General features: G+C 57.1%; 1 protein-coding gene across 2 annotated transcripts; it reads left to right on the top strand.

Annotated features, from left to right (window-relative positions):
* The first annotated feature begins 1,043 nt into the window (after positions 1-1,043).
* On the top strand, positions 1,044-9,669 carry DUSP9 (dual specificity phosphatase 9). Of its 2 annotated transcripts, XM_027098003.1 has the most exons (4): positions 1,044-1,209; positions 6,669-7,076; positions 8,352-8,806; positions 9,063-9,383. In XM_027098003.1, the coding sequence occupies exons 2-4, from the start codon at positions 6,704-6,706 to the stop codon at positions 9,381-9,383; spliced, it is 1,149 nt and encodes a 382-aa protein (XP_026953804.1). In that variant the 5' UTR covers positions 1,044-1,209; positions 6,669-6,703. The 2 variants fall into 2 exon arrangements, with proteins under 2 accessions (XP_026953804.1, XP_026953803.1); XM_027098002.1 differs by lacking the exon at positions 1,044-1,209 and having other exon boundaries at positions 6,704-7,076; positions 8,352-8,801; positions 9,058-9,669.
* The last annotated feature ends 10,062 nt before the right edge of the window (positions 9,670-19,731 follow it).

Consider the following 19,731-nt stretch of genomic DNA (forward strand, 5'->3'; position numbering starts at 1 on the left):
CTCCCACAACCTGGAGAGAAACTGCAGCAAAGCTTAGCAGGGCCCTTGGAGATCATGAGGTCTGCGCCTTTCCCCAAATGTACGGATTAGGAAACAAAGCGGCCCCTCTCCTCTCTTTTCCAGGGGAGCTGACTCAGGGGAATTCAAGGCTGCTGCAGACACTAGCCAGGAAGCCTGGCCTCCCTCGGCCGCCCCTCATCCGTGGGGCGGCTGGCATCCCGGCTCTGCCTACCTTCTCCTCCATGCTCTCCCAGCCTTGAGCCCGCTCGGGCCCTGTCCCTGCACTCCTGTGTGATCGCCAGGAAACCACTGCCTCGGTTTCCCTACTTATAGCATGGGAAAGGTCTCCTCCGACTCCCAGACTGGTATAAGGACCAAATGAGGTCCTGGTGGCCTTGGGTCCGGAGGAAAGCAAACCGGGCCTGGTGACAGCACCCCCTCCCAGCCCCACCCCCAATGTCCAGCCTCCACCCCTTCCAGGCACTGAAGCCCAAATGCTATGACCATTAGCCGGAATCCGATGCATGAAAAAGGGAGAAGGTAGTGCCAGGGGCACCGGTGGTTGGGGACACTTGCAGTGCCGTCAGCTGGACCTTATGCCCTATCCCCTGTGGCGGCAGGAGGTGGCTCTGGGGGCCAAGATGCGCCTGGTCCTCGATGGGTCCCTTCGCTTCTCTTGAGGGTAGCAGGGGTGCCAGCAGAGACTCTTCGGTGCAACCGTCTCCCAGCCCAGGCCCTACCTAGGTCAGGGCCCCCCACCCCACTCCGGCACCCCAAGCTCGGAGACCCCAGGCAGCGGGGCCGTTGGGGGCCGGGGGCTGCAGGGGACATCCCGGAGAGGGGCCACATTGGGCAGAGCGGGCAGAGGCTTGCAGGTGGGAGGAAGGCGGGCGGGGGAGGTGGAGGGAGACGCCGGGCAGGCCGCGGCCCCTCCCCGCTCCCTCCCTGCGCGCCGCCGGCGACATTGCCCCTCCTGGGCAGGGGGCGGAGAAGACGGCGACGGGAGAGGAGGAGGCGGCGGCGGAGGCGGGATTTGGAGTTTCCCTCCGCAGCGGCGGCGGCGGCGGCCCCTCGGCTCCAAGCGAGGCCGCCGCCCGAGGCTCCGGTGGCGCTCGGCGGCAGAGGCTGTGGCGCTTCCCGCCGCCCGGGCTTCGGAAACTTCCCGGCCGCGACGCGCGGAGCCGGCGCAGGAAGCCGAGCGGAACGGAGGTGAGCGGAGGTGAGCGGAGCACGCGGCGCCCGGGCACCCACCCCACCCCCACCCTGCCTGGCCGCCCCCCGACGTGCGCTCCTCCACCCTGCACCCCCAAAGTCTTGCCAGAGCGCACCCCACAGGGCCAACGCACGCGCCCCTGGAGACCGAGGCACGCGCCCCTGGGAGATCCACTCAGTGCTACCACCGCACACCCCCCGTGCACATCCCGCCCGTGCACCTCCCGTGTCCATGGCCACGCACACCCCCTGACACAGGCGCGTGCACAAACCATGCACCGCGGACCCAGGTCCCTGCGGTGCACACACCAGCAGCCGCTAAGTCACCATCCACTACTGTCCCCAACTCAGGCCAGCACCCATCCCAGACGCTGCCACGCCTCAGTACACACCCAGGCGCGCGAGCGCGCGCGCGCGTTCACACTCACACACACACACACACACACACACACGCACACGCCAAACACATCCCTGCGATGTCTGCACTAACATAGCTCTCCTCACCGTGCCCCACCATCTCCAACTCCCCATATGCTCATTACAGACACCCCACCCACGTTCCCAGCCCAGAGACACTGCAATCCGCCCAGCCCTGAACAAACCCCAACACTAACCCCCACCCCAGAGGCCGACCCTCCCCACTCCCTGAAGCCAGGCCCGCTCCCCAGGCACACACCTCTAGCATCCCCAGCACGCACTCCCATACACCCCAACATGTATGCACACCTGCTGGATTCATGCTCTCCAGCACCCTGCCCCGCCCCCATCGCAAATAGCCCTCAACATCCCCCAGCACATCCCGAGTCCCTCCCACCACCACTCCCCAACACCTGGCACGCGGGCGCTAGAGGCTGCAGCGTTTGGTGGCATCTCTGCCGGGCGCCTCTGGCTCGCCTTCGCAGCAGCAGCTCACCATCCTGAGACCCCCAGGTGCCTCCCTAAACAGACCTTGAGGCTCCCCAGCGACTGGCTTGGCCTCTTCCCTAAGAGATAAGGAAGGCACTTGGGGTGCAAGGTACCGTACTTAGATGGGGGGGAGGGGGCGGGGAAGAGGAAGGGAGAGGCAGGCACTGAAATGGAGGCGGCCCAGCTGGGACCAAAGGGGCCCCAGTTGCTGGCACGCACGTAGTAGGTGGGTTTCCTGGGGGCATGAGTCGGAGTGCCGCGTGTGCCCGTCTGCCTGTGCGGTGGGGGGAGGGCCGTGTGCGCACGTGTGCTTGTGCGTGTCTGTTGGGGGCGAGTGTGTGACCCGCTGAGGAAACAAGCAGGAGTGGTACCCTCCTGGGCTCCCTCACGCAACAATTGGTTTCATTCATTCATGCCTTCTTTTGTTAACGAGCATTTCTTCCGTGAGCGCCGCGTGCCAGGCCCTTCACTGGGGGCTGGGGCCAGCTTGGGGCCGGGCACACACCCGCTCCTGCCTTGGAGGAACTCCCAGTCCCGCGAGGAGACCGACCGGGAAAAGCAGAAAGCCATCCCCAGCGGAAAGTGGATTTGGTGGAAAAGACAGTGGATTTGGCAGGAACGCTGTCGCTGGGAGTTCTGCCCCTGGCCATGTGACCCGGCCGCGACAGCCGAAATTCTGCCACTCGGCCCGGCGGGAACCGTGTGTTTCGGGGAGGCGGGGGGAGGGGGGGGATGGAGGGGAGGCGGGGCGCCGCTCTCGGGAGGCTCCAGGGACCAGAAGGCGCACGCGGCGCGCGCGAGGCCTACGGGCAGCGGCGTTTCCGCGGCCTCCGAGGGGCACTGGCTGGGCCGGGCGGGGGGCCGGGGGCGCCCGGCGGGAGCTGGGGCGGCGGGCGCAGCGCCCACCCTACGGGAAGCGCGCGGCCTGGCTCCGCCCGCCGGAGGGGGCCTGCCGAGGCCCCGGCGCGCGGCGCTGCCTCCCCCTGCCCGGCGCGCCCGGGGAGCGGGCGCGGGGCGGGGCCGGCGCTGCGGGGGCCCGAGCGCGGGCGGGCCGGGCGAGGGTCGGGGGAGGGGGGCTTGGCTGCGTTCAGCCCTGCAGTGCGGAGGTGGCAACAGGTTCCAGTCTGTCCTGCTGCTGGCGCAGCGGGCGCTGCTGGCGCCGGGCAGCGAGCGCTCACTTTCGAGATTGAATCCCCCTCCTGAGCGCTCTCTCCCGGCGGGAGGGCTGGCCGGCAGGGGTCCGGAGCGAGGCTCAGGGGAGCCCCTCCTCGGGCGTTGCGAGGCGCAGGCCCCGCAGAACCCCAGCCCGGGGCGGGGGTTAGGGTTTCTTGGAGCCTAGTTCCCTCTCCCCTCACCCTTGCAGAAGTTGCCTCCCTTCTCATCCTCAGCTTCCCAGCCCGGCTCCGGTCACCTCCCCCAGGGAGCCCTCTCCAGAAAGCAGGGCTAGGCACCTCAGGAGCTCCTACCTCCAGGGGGTTGGCGACCGTCTCTCCAACCACGCTGAGCCCTCAGGACAGGGCGGGTGGGGACACGTATCTCTCCACCTCCCTGTCGGGTGCTGCCACCCCCACTGCCCACGACTCTGCCAAGCCAGACACCCCAGGCTGGCATGTTGCAGAGCCCCTTAGTGCCTTCAGCCCCTGCCCACCCCAGGCTCCTGCCCACAGCTGCGGCAGGCCTGGAGGGAGCCCCCAAGCTTGGGGCCCATGGGCAGGTGGCAGCCAACCTCTGTCTCTGGGAGCTAGGATGTGAGGGAAAGGAAATGCCCCCCACTCCGCTCCGGCCCAGCTGGCAACCTCGGGGAACTGAGCCCTGGAGCACAGAGGAGGGAGACAGAAACCTTGTGGGGAGGGGGGATGGCTGAAGAAGGAACAGAATCAGGACAGGCTGCAGAGGAGGCCGGGACTAGGGGCAAGGGGACCCAGCCCAGCTGCCTGAGGCCCCTGGATGCATGTGGTGGGACTCAGCCCAGAGACCTAGACATGTCCCAGGCTGGTGGCGCACTGGGCCCGGAAGGGAGGGAGGGAAGGAGGGAGGGAGGAAGGGGGCGACTGGAGGCCCCTTCGAGGCAACTGGCTCTCTGTAAGCTGCCCTCTCCCCAGCATTACCTCCCACGTTTTCTCATCTTACTTTGTGGTCCGTGAGAGGAGTGTTCGGCAGCCACGCTGGACTGAGCCGTCCCAGAGAGCGGCCCTCCAGTGGCTTTGCACCCTCGCTCCTTAGTTACTGTCTTGTGGTGCTCATCCTGTGTGCACAGCTCTGCCTTCTTTTACTTAGTTCCTTGGGGTGGATTCCCAAAAGTGGCCAGAGGGTGTGGTGTTCTTCCCAGCTGTGGAAGCATAGTACCAAGTTAATTCCCACAAGGGCCACACCAACAGAGAACCCTCTAGCAACCAGCAATGGAGCAGCAGGCCAGTTTCACAGCACCCCTGCCAGCACCGGGAGCTCTCATTTTGAGAACATTTCACTAATGTGACAGGTGGGAAGTGTTACCTTGTTTTCTGTCGTTGTTACCTTGTTTTTTTTCAATTTACTTTCCTTCCACGACTGAGGTTGAACCTTCCCCCAAACGCCTTGGGCCGATCGCATTTCCTCCTTCGTGCGGTCTTTTCTGCTTCCTTCGCCCATTTATCTATAGGAGTCTTAACCTTTTGATTAAGCTGTATGAGCTTTATCTTATCTGCTGTACATTTTCCTTCAACTCTGCTGTTTGCTTTAGATGGGCTTGAAGCAGAGAAGGGACACAGACCAGACTTTTCAGAAACCTCCCCCACCTCGTTTCATTGTCTCAGCACTTATCACACCTGGTATTATCTTGTTCGGCCCCTCGGTTTATTACTGACCTGTCCTGCAGGCCTGGGAGTGCTGTGCAAGCAGCGGCCCGGTGTGTCCTGCCTGTTCGCCATCCTGTGTCCGTGGAAGGTATGGAGGACACCGTGGGCCTTTGCTGCAGGGCAGGGCTGAGGGGGGTTGAGGCACACAGGCCTGGAGGTAGGGAGAGGCCTTTGGAAGCTATGATGGTGACCCAGGCCGGTGCAGGGGGCAGAGGGGAATGTCCAGATGTGAGAGACATTTAAGTGGACATGACTCGGCTCTTGACAAAACGAGGAGCCAGGGGTGGCTCCCAGGATCAATAATGTGGTAAGAGAGAGCACCCCACTTCAGGGCTGAGAGCACAGAGCTCCCGGGGCCGTTGGCCTGTCCTGTCCGAAGGAAGCCACTGTGGTGCCCAGAAGCTGCCCTCTGCCTGCCCAGCCCTCCAGCTGGCCTTGGGCAGGGTTCTGGCCAGGAGGCAGCAGTGGGTTTCTGGTCCCGCTTCCCCCTCCCCTCCACGATTTCACCGGCATCCCATGGTAGCCAAGGCGGTGGCTGTGAGGGGCCTGTTATATAGACTGAAGTCCAGTCAGGGCACGCGGTGGTCACCCCAAATGAGTAGGACTGGAGGCAGCCTCTGGGGCAGGGCCACTGGGCTCCTGTCCCCACCCCTCCCCCTGCCTCCAGGGGCCTGACTGGCGCCGGCCAGGGGAGCTGCAGCTGGTCCCCTGCTGGGCCCCTGACCTGCCCTTGGCCTCTGCCCTGGCCCAGTCCCGCTTCGGTGGAAGCCCCGGCTCAGCGCGCCACTTGCAGGGCCCACTCAACTGCTGTCGAGGGCACCCGTTGGTTCGCTGCCCCCCTGAGCCCGCCCCCGCCGCCCCGCCCCTCCAAACGGCAACTCCACGTCCAAAGGCAGCAGCTTCCAAGGTGGAAGCTGGGTCCCACTGCCAGGAAGCGGCCGGTGCGCGGGCGGCAGTGGACTCGGCCTCCACGTGCGCGCCTGCTCCACTGCCCCGCCCTCTTCCCGGTGGCCGGGATCGGGGACTCCCTGCCCGCGGACGGCGCCCCTCGTCCCGCGGTGGCCGTGGCTGGGACGTCCGCGCGCGGCCGCTCGCCGCGGGATCACGCTCCAGGTCTCTCTCCTTTTGTTTTCTACGGGGGGGAGGAGGGCAGCTCCGAGAGGTCCGGCCGGCCGAGGTCCAGCACCTCGGCACCACCTCTATTACCCGGGCCCGCCTGGCCATGCGGGAGATCTCGGGCTGGACCCCCTCTCACGCGCACACGCCCCCCAAGTCGGAAGCTCGAACGTGGCGAGTGACTGCGGGCAGGCAGAGTGAGAGACGGACGCAGAAAGGGGGTGTGGGGGGAGATGGCTGCGGCCTTGGGCCCCCAGGAGTGGCCAGGAAGGGACCCACGGCGGCTCTCGAAGGGGCCGTTGGACCCCCAGCCTTCCTCTTCTGGGGGACCTCTCACTTCCCTTCCTGGGACGGGAAGCAACGCCGAGTGGCTGCCTGGGGCGTTTTTCTTGGGGCGCAAGGGGCGCCTTTCTGCATATCCTTACTGTAGGAGGGGTACGAGAAGAAAATCAGGCAGTAGAGGGGCGTCCCTGCGGGACCCTCGGCGCCCGCCTTCAGGACCCGGGCCTGGCTTCCCGTCTTGGCCCCCGGGCCAGCGCCCGTTGGCGGCCGGGCGCGAAGGACGCGAGCTCACGTCGCGCGCCTTCCCTCTCTCTGCAGCTCTCGGGGCCCGACGTGCCAGGAGCCGCGAGCCCATGGAGGGTCTGGGCCGCTCGTGCCTGTGGCTGCGCCGGGAGCTGTCGCCCCCGCGGCCGCGGCTGCTGCTCCTGGACTGCCGCAGCCGCGAGCTGTACGAGTCGGCGCGCATCGGCGGGGCGCTGAGCGTGGCCCTGCCCGCGCTGCTGCTGCGCCGCCTGCGGCGGGGGAGCCTGTCGGTGCGCGCGCTCCTGCCTGGGCCGCCGCTGCAGCCGCCCCCGCCCGCCCCGGTGCTCCTGTACGACCAGGGCGGGGGCCGGCACCGGCGCGGGGAGGCCGAGGCCGAGGCCGAGGAGTGGGAGGCCGAGTCGGTGCTGGGCACCCTGCTCCAGAAGCTGCGGGAGGAAGGCTACCTGGCCTACTACCTACAGGGTAGGTGCGGGTGGTGGCCCGCGGGCACCAGCCCGGGGAGGACCCCAGCCCAGGGAGGGCCGGGCCCCACCTTCTGAGGACATTCATGATTCATTTGACCTTGGGCAAGCCCGGCCTCATTTTGTCTAAAGTGGAGGTGAGGTTTCCCTCCCCTGAGCATGACCTTGGGGAAGTCCTTCACTCTTGGGAGCCCCAGTTTCTGAGTCTGGAAAATGGGGAGAACCTGCCCTGACCTGGCTCCCTGGATGCTCAAGAATGGAATGCCCAGTTCGGGCTCCCAGCCCCCATCCCATCATATCACCCCCTCCCCCAGCTGCTCAGCCATGGGTGAAGGAGGCTGGAGCCACAAGAGGACAAATCCCGCTCAGCAAAGGGTCTGGAAGGGGGAGGGGAAGAGAGAGGGAGAGAAGCAGTGAAGGCAGGAGGAGGCAGAGAGCTCCCCCCTCCCCCGCCTGCCATGGTCATGGCAGGGCTTGGGGGTGGAGGGGAGATGGGCTGATACAGGCATGTTGGCTCCTTGCCAAGCCAAACACCCCCAGAGATCCAGGGTAGGGACGAGATTCCCATGAACCTACAGAGCCAGCTGTCCCCACCTCCCCATCCAGGAGGGTCATTGGCCTGTCGTCTGTTGCTCCATTCTGAATGCACAGGGACATAGAAATACATAAAATGTCAAATTTCCAGGCCCCCACCGCCATCCCCAGGGAAATAGTAGTTGTTTGTAGATGGAGATGTTCACTTCTTGGGACTTTGGGACCATCCAGGTGGAGCGCTGCACTCTCTCCCAGGCTCTCTGCCCCTTGGGGTCGACCTCATCCCTGAGGAGAGCGCAGACACGGCTGTGACCCGGCCCCTGGCCTCGGGGTGCTCCTGGTCGACCTGGGTCAGGAGACCCCCAGGCAGAGAACTCACATCTGAACCTTTCCTCTCCTTTGACTGATGGCCGCTGTCCTCCCCAAGGCTGGCAGTACATCTAAACTCTGTTGAGCCCTCGTGCCTGCCTTGGCTTGGCCCTGGGGGGGTGTAAGGTCCTCTTTGGGTGGCTCTGCCCCCGCCTGGCGCCTTGCAGCTGCAGTGGGCCCTTGCCGTTCGGAGCAGCAGCCACCAGTGCCGAGCACACCACACGGGAGACCAGTGTAGGTCAGACTGCTGGCTTTCGAGTTCCTCTCGGAGACATCTGCCAGCCCCCTCAGGCATCGGAATTGTCCAGGGTCGGGTCCCTGTCCCCAGCCAGGGCGCTCGGCTACCCGGGATCCTCCCCTTGTCCCCTCCCAGGTGGCTTCAGCAGATTCCAGGCCGAGTGCCCTCACCTATGTGAGACCAGCCTTGACAGCCGTGGGGGCCCAAGCACAGCTCCGGTGCCCAGCCCAGTGGTGGGGCTCGGTGGCCTGTGCCTGGGCTCCGACTGCTCCGACGCGGAATCCGAGCCTGACCGAGACTCCATGAGCTGTGGCCTGGATTCGGAGGGTGCCACGCCCCCCCCAGCGGGGCTGCTGCCATCCTTCCCGGTCCAGATCCTGCCCAACCTCTACCTGGGCAGTGCCCGGGATTCGGCCAACGTGGAGAGCTTGGCCAAGCTGGGCATCCGCTACATCCTCAATGTCACCCCAAACCTGCCTAACCTCTTCGAGAAGAACGGCGACTTTCACTACAAGCAGATCCCCATCTCGGACCACTGGAGCCAGAACTTGTCCCAGTTCTTTCCGGAGGCCATCGCGTTCATTGGTGAGGCCGCTCTGCACTCCCCCCTCCCTCCCCAGCCCCGGCCCTGGCTGCTGGCCTCTCCCACGTCTTCCCTGTCCCTCACCTGGGCTCCTCCAGGCTCAGCTGCCTCCCCAGAGCCCCGAGCCGGGATGGCCCTGCGGGGGCCGGGCACCACTGGAGCAGCTCCCCAGCTCGGAGGATGGGGCGGGGACTGCCAGGGACCCCCCGGAAGGCCACCACCCGCACCTCACGCGGGCCCCCCTCTGCCCCCACCTAGACGAGGCCTTGTCCCAGAACTGCGGGGTGCTCGTTCACTGCCTGGCCGGCGTCAGCCGCTCCGTCACCGTCACCGTGGCCTACCTCATGCAGAAGCGCCACCTCTCGCTCAACGACGCCTACGACCTGGTCAAGCGGAAGAAGTCCAACATCTCGCCCAACTTCAACTTCATGGGGCAGCTGCTGGACTTCGAGCGCAGCCTGCGTCTGGAGGAGCGGCGCGCCCGGGATGGGGGCAGCGGGGGGCAGGAGTCGGCCGCCTCCGACCCGCCCTCCTTCTTCACCACGCCGACCAGCGATGGCGTCTTTGAGCTGGACGCCACATAGGGCCCCGGGCCGTCCCCCAGCGGGTGCGCCCAGCCCAGCCACCCGCGTGCTGGGGAAGAGGAGGGAGGGGGCTCGGCCTGGGGGGGCGGGGAGAGCACAATACCTCATGTGGAGCTGTGGGACGAGGCAGGAGCCGGGAGCCCCTCCAGGGTGGCGGTGGGGACAGGCCTGTCCTACCCACTTGAAACATCCACAGGAATCCTATTAAACGTGCCTATGGGCCGGGCCTGGGGCCGCCAGCCTGACCCGCGCTGCTTGTGGGCGGAACCCCGCTCCAGAACCTGCCTCTTCTGCGACTGTTCCTTTTTCCTTCGGGGGGGGGGTGGGGTGGGGTGGGGATTCCCATCCCCAGAGACCATTCCAGGTGGCTACACTCGGCCGAGCTGGCCGGGCGCCGAGCCCCCTGCGGCTTCCCTTTCGGGAGGGCCGTGGGCCCGTTCCGGCCACCTCGTCTGCCACAGGGACCCACTCCCTGTCCCATCCCTCTTCCCAAATGGCTACTTATGGGGAGGGGTGCACCGCCGACACCAGCATAGTCACCCACTGCTCCTCCGCAGAGGGCTTGGGCTTCCTGGGACTGGGGGCCTCCCTGGGGACATGGCCTTGGAGGCGCAGCGGCCACCCAGCGTCCGCAGCGTCCCTTTCTGGGTGGCTCCTTGCTGGGCAGCACTAGAGGGGAGGGCGCCGGCCTGGGAGCCGCTGGGCGGCTCCCGGCCGCACATCTGGCGCCCTGACTGTTTATCCACTTGACATTTGAAAAGATGCTTTTCTTCCTCTTCCCCCAGATGTCCTGACAGGATCACTGGGGCTCTTTGTGACTGAGGGTGGTCAAACTGCCGCCAGAGGAGATGGGGTCTCAAAGCAAGAGCTGGGGTGGGGGAGGGGAAGAAGCAGGCCTGGATTTTGCTGCTGTGGGTCCCACACGGCCGTGGTGGGTTTGGGGGGCGGGGAAGGGGCCGAGCTGCACACACACACAGTCATTCATTGCAGTACATACCCCTCATGGGCGGCGTGTGTGCGTGTGTGTGCGTGTGTCTATGTGTCGACACTCACACACACACCAGCCCGCTTACGGACCCGGCCCAGGGCCAGCAGTCCCTGCAGCAGGGCCATCTCACCCTTGGGAATGCACACCACGGCTGCTTTCCTTAATTGTTCCTGAATAAATGGTTTCTGTAAGATCCTAAACAGCGGGAAGCAGCTTCCTGAGCACCTTGGAGAGTCTGGGGGAGAAGGCAGGGAGCAAGACCTGGGGAGTGGGTGTGCTGGGCTGCTCGGGCACTCGCGCACCACCCGCCCCCATGTCACTTCCCACCTGGCATCCACACTGCCTGTCGGCCCAACCTCTGGCTGAGCCGCCCATTCACTCATTGAGCTCCTACTCTGTGCCCCATGGCTCAGGACCAGGACCCTGTGAAGCAGCAGAGAGGGGAGCAGGGACCCAGAAGTGACCATGGGGGGTTGGTAGCTGAGCCCTGAGAGCGCAGAGTCCAACCCAAGCCCCAGTGTGAGGAGATGGAGCTGCAGAAGGACCCAAGCTGGTGAGGGACACGGGAAAACTGCACATCCAAGCATGTGTCCCTCCGGCTGACACTGTGGAATTTGGCCTCCAAAGGCTGGGTTGGGGGCAGGGAGAGCCTGCGGAGGCCACTGGGCCACCTGCAGTGACCTGCTCCTTCCAGCCTCCCAGCCTCAGCTCTGGCCGCCTCCAGTGCCTTCTGCGCACTAGCCGGGGCGGTCGCTCTAAAGACATGATTCCCGGTGATGGAGACACGGCAGGAAGTGACAGGAAGCTGGAGGGTGGGTGGAGACAAGCACAGTGTGAGAATGCAGTGGAGGCCTTGCGATCAATGTGGACCACGCGTCCAGAGCAACCCTCCTGGTCCAGAACCTCTAAAACATAGGATGAAGTCTAAAAACATTTTTGAATGAATGGCTGAGCTCGTGGGAAAATAAGAGAAAGTCTCCAAGGTCAGAAACAATGAGGATACTTGAGATGGGGAAATAGTCCTGGATTCTCCAGGTGGGCCCTAAATGCCATCATATGCATCTTTATAAGGGAAAGAGAGAGGCGGGAGAGTGAGATGAGATGTGGTGATGGACATGGGTCGGAGCCAGAGAGATTTGAAGATACTACACTGCATGGAGGTTCTCCCAGGACAAGGCAGCTCATGAAGGCCAGCAGCTTCTCTGCCTAGGTTTGCAGGTGGCTAAGTCAATTTGGAGTGGTGGGTAATATCCACACCAGGGGGCATTGTCAACTGAAGTAACTTCTCAGGGGCAGACAACAGGGAAGGGCCAACAGCTCAGTTCTACTAGACAGGTTGTGCAAGTGGTTCATTGGGACAAGCATATTCCTGCCTAGCTGGAGAAAGGAGAGGTCCCAAGCCATCCACACTCTCCTGACTGCCTTGAGGCTGTGCACAGGTATGTAGGAGACTCAAAAGGGTCAGTGGAAAAAACCCCGGGAAGGCCTGAAAATAGCCTGAAGATTGAAAGAACTCCCCCTCCCACACACAGATCCATCAGCAGAGCACACAAGCCTTAGTGGCTTGAGATGTTTGAGCACAGTTTCTGTCCAATCATTGTCTGGCCTCTAAGCTAGGCAGATACGGGGGCAGCCCCTAGAGAACCAGGCTTAAATTTTAAACTGGACTATTTCTTTTTTAACTCAGCAGAGACACCACTGACTGCACAGTGTGGGGCGGGGAGGGGACAGATTTCACAGACTTAGCCCAGAATAGTCACACAACAAAGAAACAAACAAGTTAAAACACACACACACACACACACACACACACACTCCAAAACAACTACTTCTAAGGGGAAAGGGAATATGAGAATCCAGAGTTGATGAAAAATATTATCTAAAATGTTCAATTTTCGGACTTCCCTGGTGGCGCAGTGGTTAAGAATCCACCTGCCAACGCAGGGGACACGGGTTGGAGCCCTGGTTTGGGAAGATCCCACAGGCCGTGGAGCTACTAAGCCCATGCGCCACAACTATTGAGCCTGCACTCTAGATCCCGCGAGCCACAACTACTGAAGCCTCCGCACCTAGAGCCCGTGCTCCACAACAAGAGAAGCCACCGCAATGAGAAGCCCACGCACCACAATGAAGAGTAGCCCCCGCTCGCCACAACTAGAGAAAGCCCGAGCACAGCAACAAAGACCCAATGCAGACAAAAATAAGTTAATTCACTAATTAATTTTTAAAAACTATGAAATGGTTTTTAAAAAATAAAATAAAATAAAATGTTCAGTTTTCAGCAAAAAAAAATTACAAGACATGCAAAGAAACGGCAAAGTGTGACCCACATTAGGGAAAACAGTCAATAGAAACTGTTTGTCTCTGGGGACTTCCTTGGTGGTCCAGTGGCTAAGACTCCACGCTCCCAATACAGGGGGCCCGGGTTCAATCCCTGGTCAGGGAACTAGATCCCATACGCTGCAACTAAAGATCCTGCATGCCGCAAAGAAGATCCTGCACGTAGCAACAAAGATCCCGCATGCCACGGCTAAGACCCGGCGCAGCCAAATAAATAAATAAATAAATAAATATTTTTTTACAAAAGAAAGAAAGAAAAGAAACTGTCTCTGAGTGTTCCCAGATGTTGGAATTAACAGATGAAAACTTCAAAGCACTTATTATAATTACGTTCAAAGTGCTAACAGAAACCATGTTTAAAGAGTTAAAGGGAAATGGGACTTCCCTGGTGGTCCAGTGGTAAAGAATCTGCCTTCCAATGCAGGGGACACGGGTTCGATCCCTGGTCAGGGAACTAAGATCCCCTATGCCGCGGGGCAACTAAGCCCACGTGCCACAACTACTGAGCTAGTGCGCCTCAACAAGAGAGCCCGCGTGCCGCAAACTACACAGCCCACACACCCTGGAGCCCATGCGCCACAACTAGAGAGAGAAAACCCGCACACCACAACTAGAGAGAAGCCCGCACGCCACAATGCAGAGCCCGTGCCACAATGAAAGATCCTGCATGCCTCAACAAAGATCCCACATGCCGCAACTAAGACCCCGTGCAGCCAAAAAATAAAGAAAGTAAATAAATATTTTTAAAGAGTTAAAGGAAAGTAGGACAACAAAGAACCACTAGATAGAGATTCTCAATAGGGATACAGAAATTATGAAAGGATAACTAAATGGAAACAATGGATTTAAAGAGTACAATAACTGAAATGAAAAGTCCTCTAGAAGTATTAAAGAGTAAGTTCCAGATGTCATAAGGAATTATTACTGAACTTGAAAATAGATCGATAATATAAATTATCCAATCTGGAGAAAAGAGAGAAAAATGATTGAGCTTCAGAGACCTGTGGAACAACATCAAACATTCTAAAATATGTGTAATGGGAGGTTTTGAAGAAGAGGACAGAAAGGCTCAGAATAAATATTTGAAGAAGCAATGACAGAAATGTCCAAAATTTTATGAGAAACATTAATCAGGTCCAAGAAGTTCAATGAACCCCGAATAAGATAAAAACAAAGAGAGTGAGTCATAGACACTTCACAAATTGTTGAAAGCCAAAGATAGAAAATTTTGAAAGCAATAGGAGAAAAATGACCCACTTAGAAGAAAACCACAATAAAATTCACATCAGAAACAATGAAGGCCAAAGACAGTGAAATGACATAATCAAAGAGCTGAAAGAAAAAAACACTGTCCATCAAAAATTCTATATCTAGCAAAACTATCCTTTAAAAAAACTGAAGGTTTAAAAAAGACATTTCCAGATAAACAAAGACTAGGAGAATTCATTGCTAGTATACTTCTTTACAAGAAATACTAAAAGAAGTCCTTCAGGCTGACACCAGTTAGTGACTTGAATTCACAAGAAGAAATGAAGAGCAGCAAAAATGATTAATATCTGGGTTAATATAAGTGTCTCTCTTAATATATTTTTCCTTATTTCTTCTCAACTTCTTTAGAAGACATAAGATTGTATAAAGCAATAGCTATAACACTGTATGGTTGAGTTTATATTATAACATATATAGATGTAATATACATGACATTAATAGCACAAAAGAGGAAGGAAGGAATGGAGCTATACTGGAGCAAAGTCTCTACAGTTTACCGAAAATTGTATGAGTACTAATAGGAAGTAGATTGTGATTAGTTAAGATCCGTATCGTAATGCAATTGTTCTTTGTGGGGTTTTTTAATATTTATTTTATTTATTTATTTTCCTTATTTTTTTGGCTGCATCAGGTCTTAGTTGCTGCACACAGGATCTTTGTTGAGGGATGCGAGATCTTTTTTGTTACAGCACACAGTCCGCTCGGGTTTCTCTCTAGTTGTGGCCTGTGGGTTTTCTCTCTCTAGTTGTGGTGCATAGGCTCCAGGGCGCGTGGGCTCTGTAGTTGTGGCACGTGGGCTCCAGAGCGCATGGGCCCTGTAGTTTGCGGCACGTTGGCTCTCTCGTTGAGGCGTGTGAGCTCAGTAGTTGTGGTGTGCGGGCTTAGTTGCCCTGCAGCATATGGGATCTTAGCTCCCCGACCAGAGATCGAACCCACGTTCCCTGCATTGGAAGGAGGATTCTTTACCACTAGACCACCAGGGGAGTCCCTGTAATGCAACTGTAATTCAAAAATATATAGTTAAAAAATCAGCAGCAGAAATAAAATGGTACACTAAAAAATATTTAACACAAGAGAAGGCAGTCAAGGAGGAAGAGAGGAACGAAAAGACAGGCAATATAGAGAAACCAATAGCAAAATGGCAAATGTAAATCCAACCATATCAATCACTACATGAAATACGCAGGGTCTAAACACCCCAATCAAAAATCAGAGATTCAAAAAAGCAAGATTCAGCTAGCTATATATTGTTTACAAGAGAAATTTATCTTTAAATGCCTAGACCAACAACAACAAGAAAAGGTCTCAAATCAATGGCCAAATGACATACCTTAATAAACTAGAAAAAGAAAAGCAAACTAAATGCAAAGCAAGCAGATGGAAGATTAGTGCAGAAATGAATGAAATAGAAAAGAGGAAAACAATACAGAAGATCAGTGAAAAGTTGGTTCTTTGAAAAGACCAGCAAAGTTGATCTTACTTAGACTGATCAAGAAAAAAAGATTACCTGTTCTTTTCTCTGGCGGTCCAGTGGTTAGGACTCAGTGCTTTCACTGCCGTGGGCCAGGGCCCAATCCCTGGTAGGGGAACTAAGACTCCACAAACTGCACAACACGGCCAAAAGAAAAAAAAAAAAAGAAAAAGATTACCAAGATCAAGAATGAAAAGAGAGGGGCTTCCCTGGTGGCGCAGTGGTTGAGAGTCCGCCTGCCAATGCAGGGGACAAGGGTTCGTGCCCCGGTCCAGGAAGATCCCACATGCCACGGAGCGACTAAGCCCGTGCGCCACAACTACTGAGCCTGCGAGCCACAACTACTGAGCCCACGCGCCTAGGGCCCGTGCTCCACAACAAGAGAAGCCACCGCAATGAGAAACCCACACACCGCGACAAAGAGTAGCCCCCACTCGCTGCACCTAGAGAAAGCCCGCGCGCAGCAACAAGACCCAACACAGCCAAAAATAAATAAATAAATTTAAAAATAATAATACTGTAAAAAAAACAAAAGAAAGAAAGAAAAAAAGATTACCTGTGAATTCTCTGGCGGTCCAGTAGTTAGGACTCAGTGCTTTCACTGCCATGGGCCCAGGGTTCAATCCCTGGTTGGGGAACTAAGACCCCACAAGCTGCACAGCACGGTCAAAAAAAAAAAAAAAGATTACCAAGATCAAGAATGAAATGAGGGGACTTCCCTGGTGGCGCAGTGGTTAAGAATCTGCCTGCCAATGCAGGGGACACGGGTTCGAGCCCTGTGCCGGGAAGATCCCACATGCTGCGGAGCAACTAAGCCTGTGCACCACAACTACTGAACCTGCACTCTAGATCCAGCAAGCCACAACTACTGAAGCCCGCGTGCCACAACTACTGAGCCCACGTGCCACAACTACTGAGCCCAAGTGCCTAGAGCCCGTGCTCCACAACATGAGAAGCCACTGCAATGAGAAGCCCGCGCACCGCAATGAAGAGTAGCCTCCTCTCGCCACAATTAGAGGAAGCCCGCGCACAGCAAAAAAGACCCAATGCAGCCATAAATAAATAAATTTATTTTTTTTCAAAAAGAATGAAAAGAGGGACATTGCTACTGACCCATAAAAATGTTAAGGGTTATAAGGCAATGTTTTGAACAAGTTTATGCCAACAAATTAGACAATTCAGATGAAATGGGCAAACTCCTGGAAAGACAAAAATGACCTCAATTGACTTTAAAAGAAAGAAAATCTGAATAGACTTATAACAAGCAAATAAGTTGAATTTGTAATTGAAAATCTTCCCACAAAGAAAATCCAAACCCAGAAGTCTTCACTGGTGAATTCTATCAAATAATGCAACTGAAAACGTATGTCCACACAAAAACTTGCACAGAAATAATCATAGCACACAATAGCCAAAAGGTGGAAACAACCCAAATGTCCATCAGTGGATGCATGGATAGATAAAACATGGTCTATCCATACAATGGGACATCGTTCAGCTATAAAAATGAATGAGGCACTGATACATGCTACAACATGGATGAACCTTGAAAACATTATGCTTAATGAAATAAGCCAGACACAAAGAGCCACATATTGTGATTCCATTTATATAAAATAGCAGAATAGGGAAGTCCACAGAGACAGAAGGTAGATTAGTGGTTGCCAGGGGCTGGGGGGTGGGGGCCGGATGGGGAGTTACTGCTAACGGGTACAGGGTTTTCCCTTGGGGTGATGAAAATATTCTGGAATTAGATCGTGATCACGTGAACTGTAAACACAGATCTTCCTCAACTTCTGATGGGGTTACATCCCAATAAACCCATCATAAGTTGAAAATATCCTAAGTCGAAAATGCATGTAATACACTTAACTTACCGAACATCATAGCTTAGCCTAGCCTACCTTCAGCATGCTCAGAACAGCCATATTAGCCTACAGTTCGACAAAATCACCTAACACAAAGCCTATTTTATCATAAAGTGTTGAGTATGTCACGTACTTGAATGCTGTGCTGAAAGTGAAAACCAGAATGGCTGTCTGGGTATCGAAGGGTCATAAGTGTATCCATCGTTTACCCTCGTGATCAAGTGGCTGAGTGAGAGCTTCGGGTGGCTGCCACGGCCCAGCATCACAAGAGAGGACTTTCTCCAGGTGATCAAAATCCAAGATCCGAAGCACAGTTTCTACTGAACGCGTATTGCTTTTGCACCGTTGTAAAAGTCAAAAACTCGTAAGTCAAACCATTGTAAGTCAGGGACATATGTATACCAAAACAACAATAAATTGTACATTTTAAAGGGTGAGGTTTATGGCGTGTGAATTATACCTCAGTAAAAAAATTTAAGTTTGAAAGAAAAAGAATTGAACAAGATATGACAGGCAAGTATTCACGAAAAGAAAGATATAGTTGCTATGCTACTATCACTGTATAAGTCGACTATAAGGCAAAAGCATTACTAGTATTAATGCATGTTGCTCCATTTTGACCAAATGTGCAACTTACAAAATACGTAGCAATCCTAAACTCATCTGCACTTAATAACCTAACTTAAAAATACATAAGGCAGGGGCTTCCCTGGTGGCGCAGTGGTTGAGAGTCCACCTGCCGATGCAGGGGACACGGGTTTGTGCCCCGGTCCGGGAAGATCTCACATGCTGCGGAGCGGCTGGGCCCGTGAGCCATGGCCGCTGAGCCTGCGCGTCCGGAGCCTGTGCTCCGCAACGGGAGAGGCCACAACAGTGAGAGGCCCGCGTACAGAAAAAAAAAAAAAAAACAACATAAGGCAATAATTGAAAGAACTAGAAGGATAAACTGAGAAAAAACAACTGGGCCTCTACTCGGCACATCACTTGAGGCAGGCTGGGCTCCCTGGCATGAGGGGAACTATTGAAATCTCTCTCGGGCTTGGGTGGGGCGGCATCTAGAGATGAGATTTTTGTATTTATCAAGAGGGGCCAGATACGGTTGAAAAATACTTGGAAACTGTCTTAAAGCAAAAATCTCATCTGGCCACCATCCTCCCTACAGCCCTCCAGTGGCTCCCCAGTGCCGTCTTGAGAAAGTTCACCTTTCTGGGCAATCTCTAACCACTTGTCCCAACAACCCTCAATCAACCAAATCGGGTTATTCGGTTTTTTCCCAAACACTCCGTACTTCGTGTCTTGCCCACCTGAAGAGACAGGGATGGAGACAGGGGTGCCTGGGCGGAGGTGGGGTTGGAAGGAGAACATGGCTACCATGGGCCCTGAATAGGCCTGCTTCTCTCCTAGACTCCCTCACCGTCCCCCTGCTCAGTCCACCACGACCAACGTCCATCTTTCCAGTCCCTCTTCAGCTCCCTCCGTCAGCACATCCCTCTCACTTGCCCTCCAACGTGGCCCCCAGACGTGCCCCTGCCGTCAGCCCGGGCGCTCACACTGAATCGCAGAGGGGTTCGCCCCATCAGCCAGGGGACAGACTCAATGAGCTAGGGGCACAGGGAGTGTCCTGCAAGGCTGCGCTCAGCAAGAGAAGGGTGGGGAAGAGCTCCCCTGCCTCCTCCCCAAGTCCCCACACGGCCTTCCTGTTCCCAGCGAGCCCTCCTCACTTACACAGAGACCGGCAGGAGGCGGAGCCCAAGGCTGCGTGGCCTTGGCTCAGTTATGCGGCCTCTATGCCCCGCCTCCCAGTATCCAAAGTGGGGATGACGATGATGAGAGTCGCTACCTCAGGGTCGAGGCTGGAGTTGATACGGGTGCCTGGCACACAGTAAGTGCTCAATAAACACTCACCACTGGGCCTTCCCTGGCGGTGCAGTGGTTAAGACTCCGCGCTTCCACTGCAGGGGGCAGGGTTTCAATCCGTGGTCTGGAACTAGATCCCGCATGCCACAGATTCGCTCCAGGACAGAGCGTGTGGCCCACCCTGTGTGGCCCAGAATGAGGGAGACAGCTTCTTGTGATGCCCACAGGGCTCCCCCCTCAAACCCAGTCTGGTCCCTGACACCTGGGAAGGCCAGTCCTCTGGCCCCGGCTCCAGACTCAACAGCAGCTCAGCACCTCCCCAGCCCGGACAAGGGCGCTCTCAGGCCCCCACCCCGCCAGCGGCTCATCGCAGCTCAAAGACCGAGGCCCAGCTCTCACCTCACCAGGCTCCAGTCTGACCCGTCCCTCCGGCGCAGCCTCAGTACCGGAGCACCTGCTCTTCCCTGAGCCCGAAATGCTCCCACGGCCTGGGTCACCCAAAGCTTTCTTCTCGCAAACTGCCCCCCCCCCCAGATGGGAAGGGCTCGGAGGGAT

Source organism: Aethalodelphis obliquidens, unplaced genomic scaffold, assembly GCF_003676395.1.
Source record: "Aethalodelphis obliquidens isolate GAN/ISIS:26980383/991018 unplaced genomic scaffold, ASM367639v1 scaffold118, whole genome shotgun sequence".
In the NCBI taxonomy this organism is placed as follows: domain Eukaryota; kingdom Metazoa; phylum Chordata; class Mammalia; order Artiodactyla; family Delphinidae; genus Aethalodelphis; species Aethalodelphis obliquidens.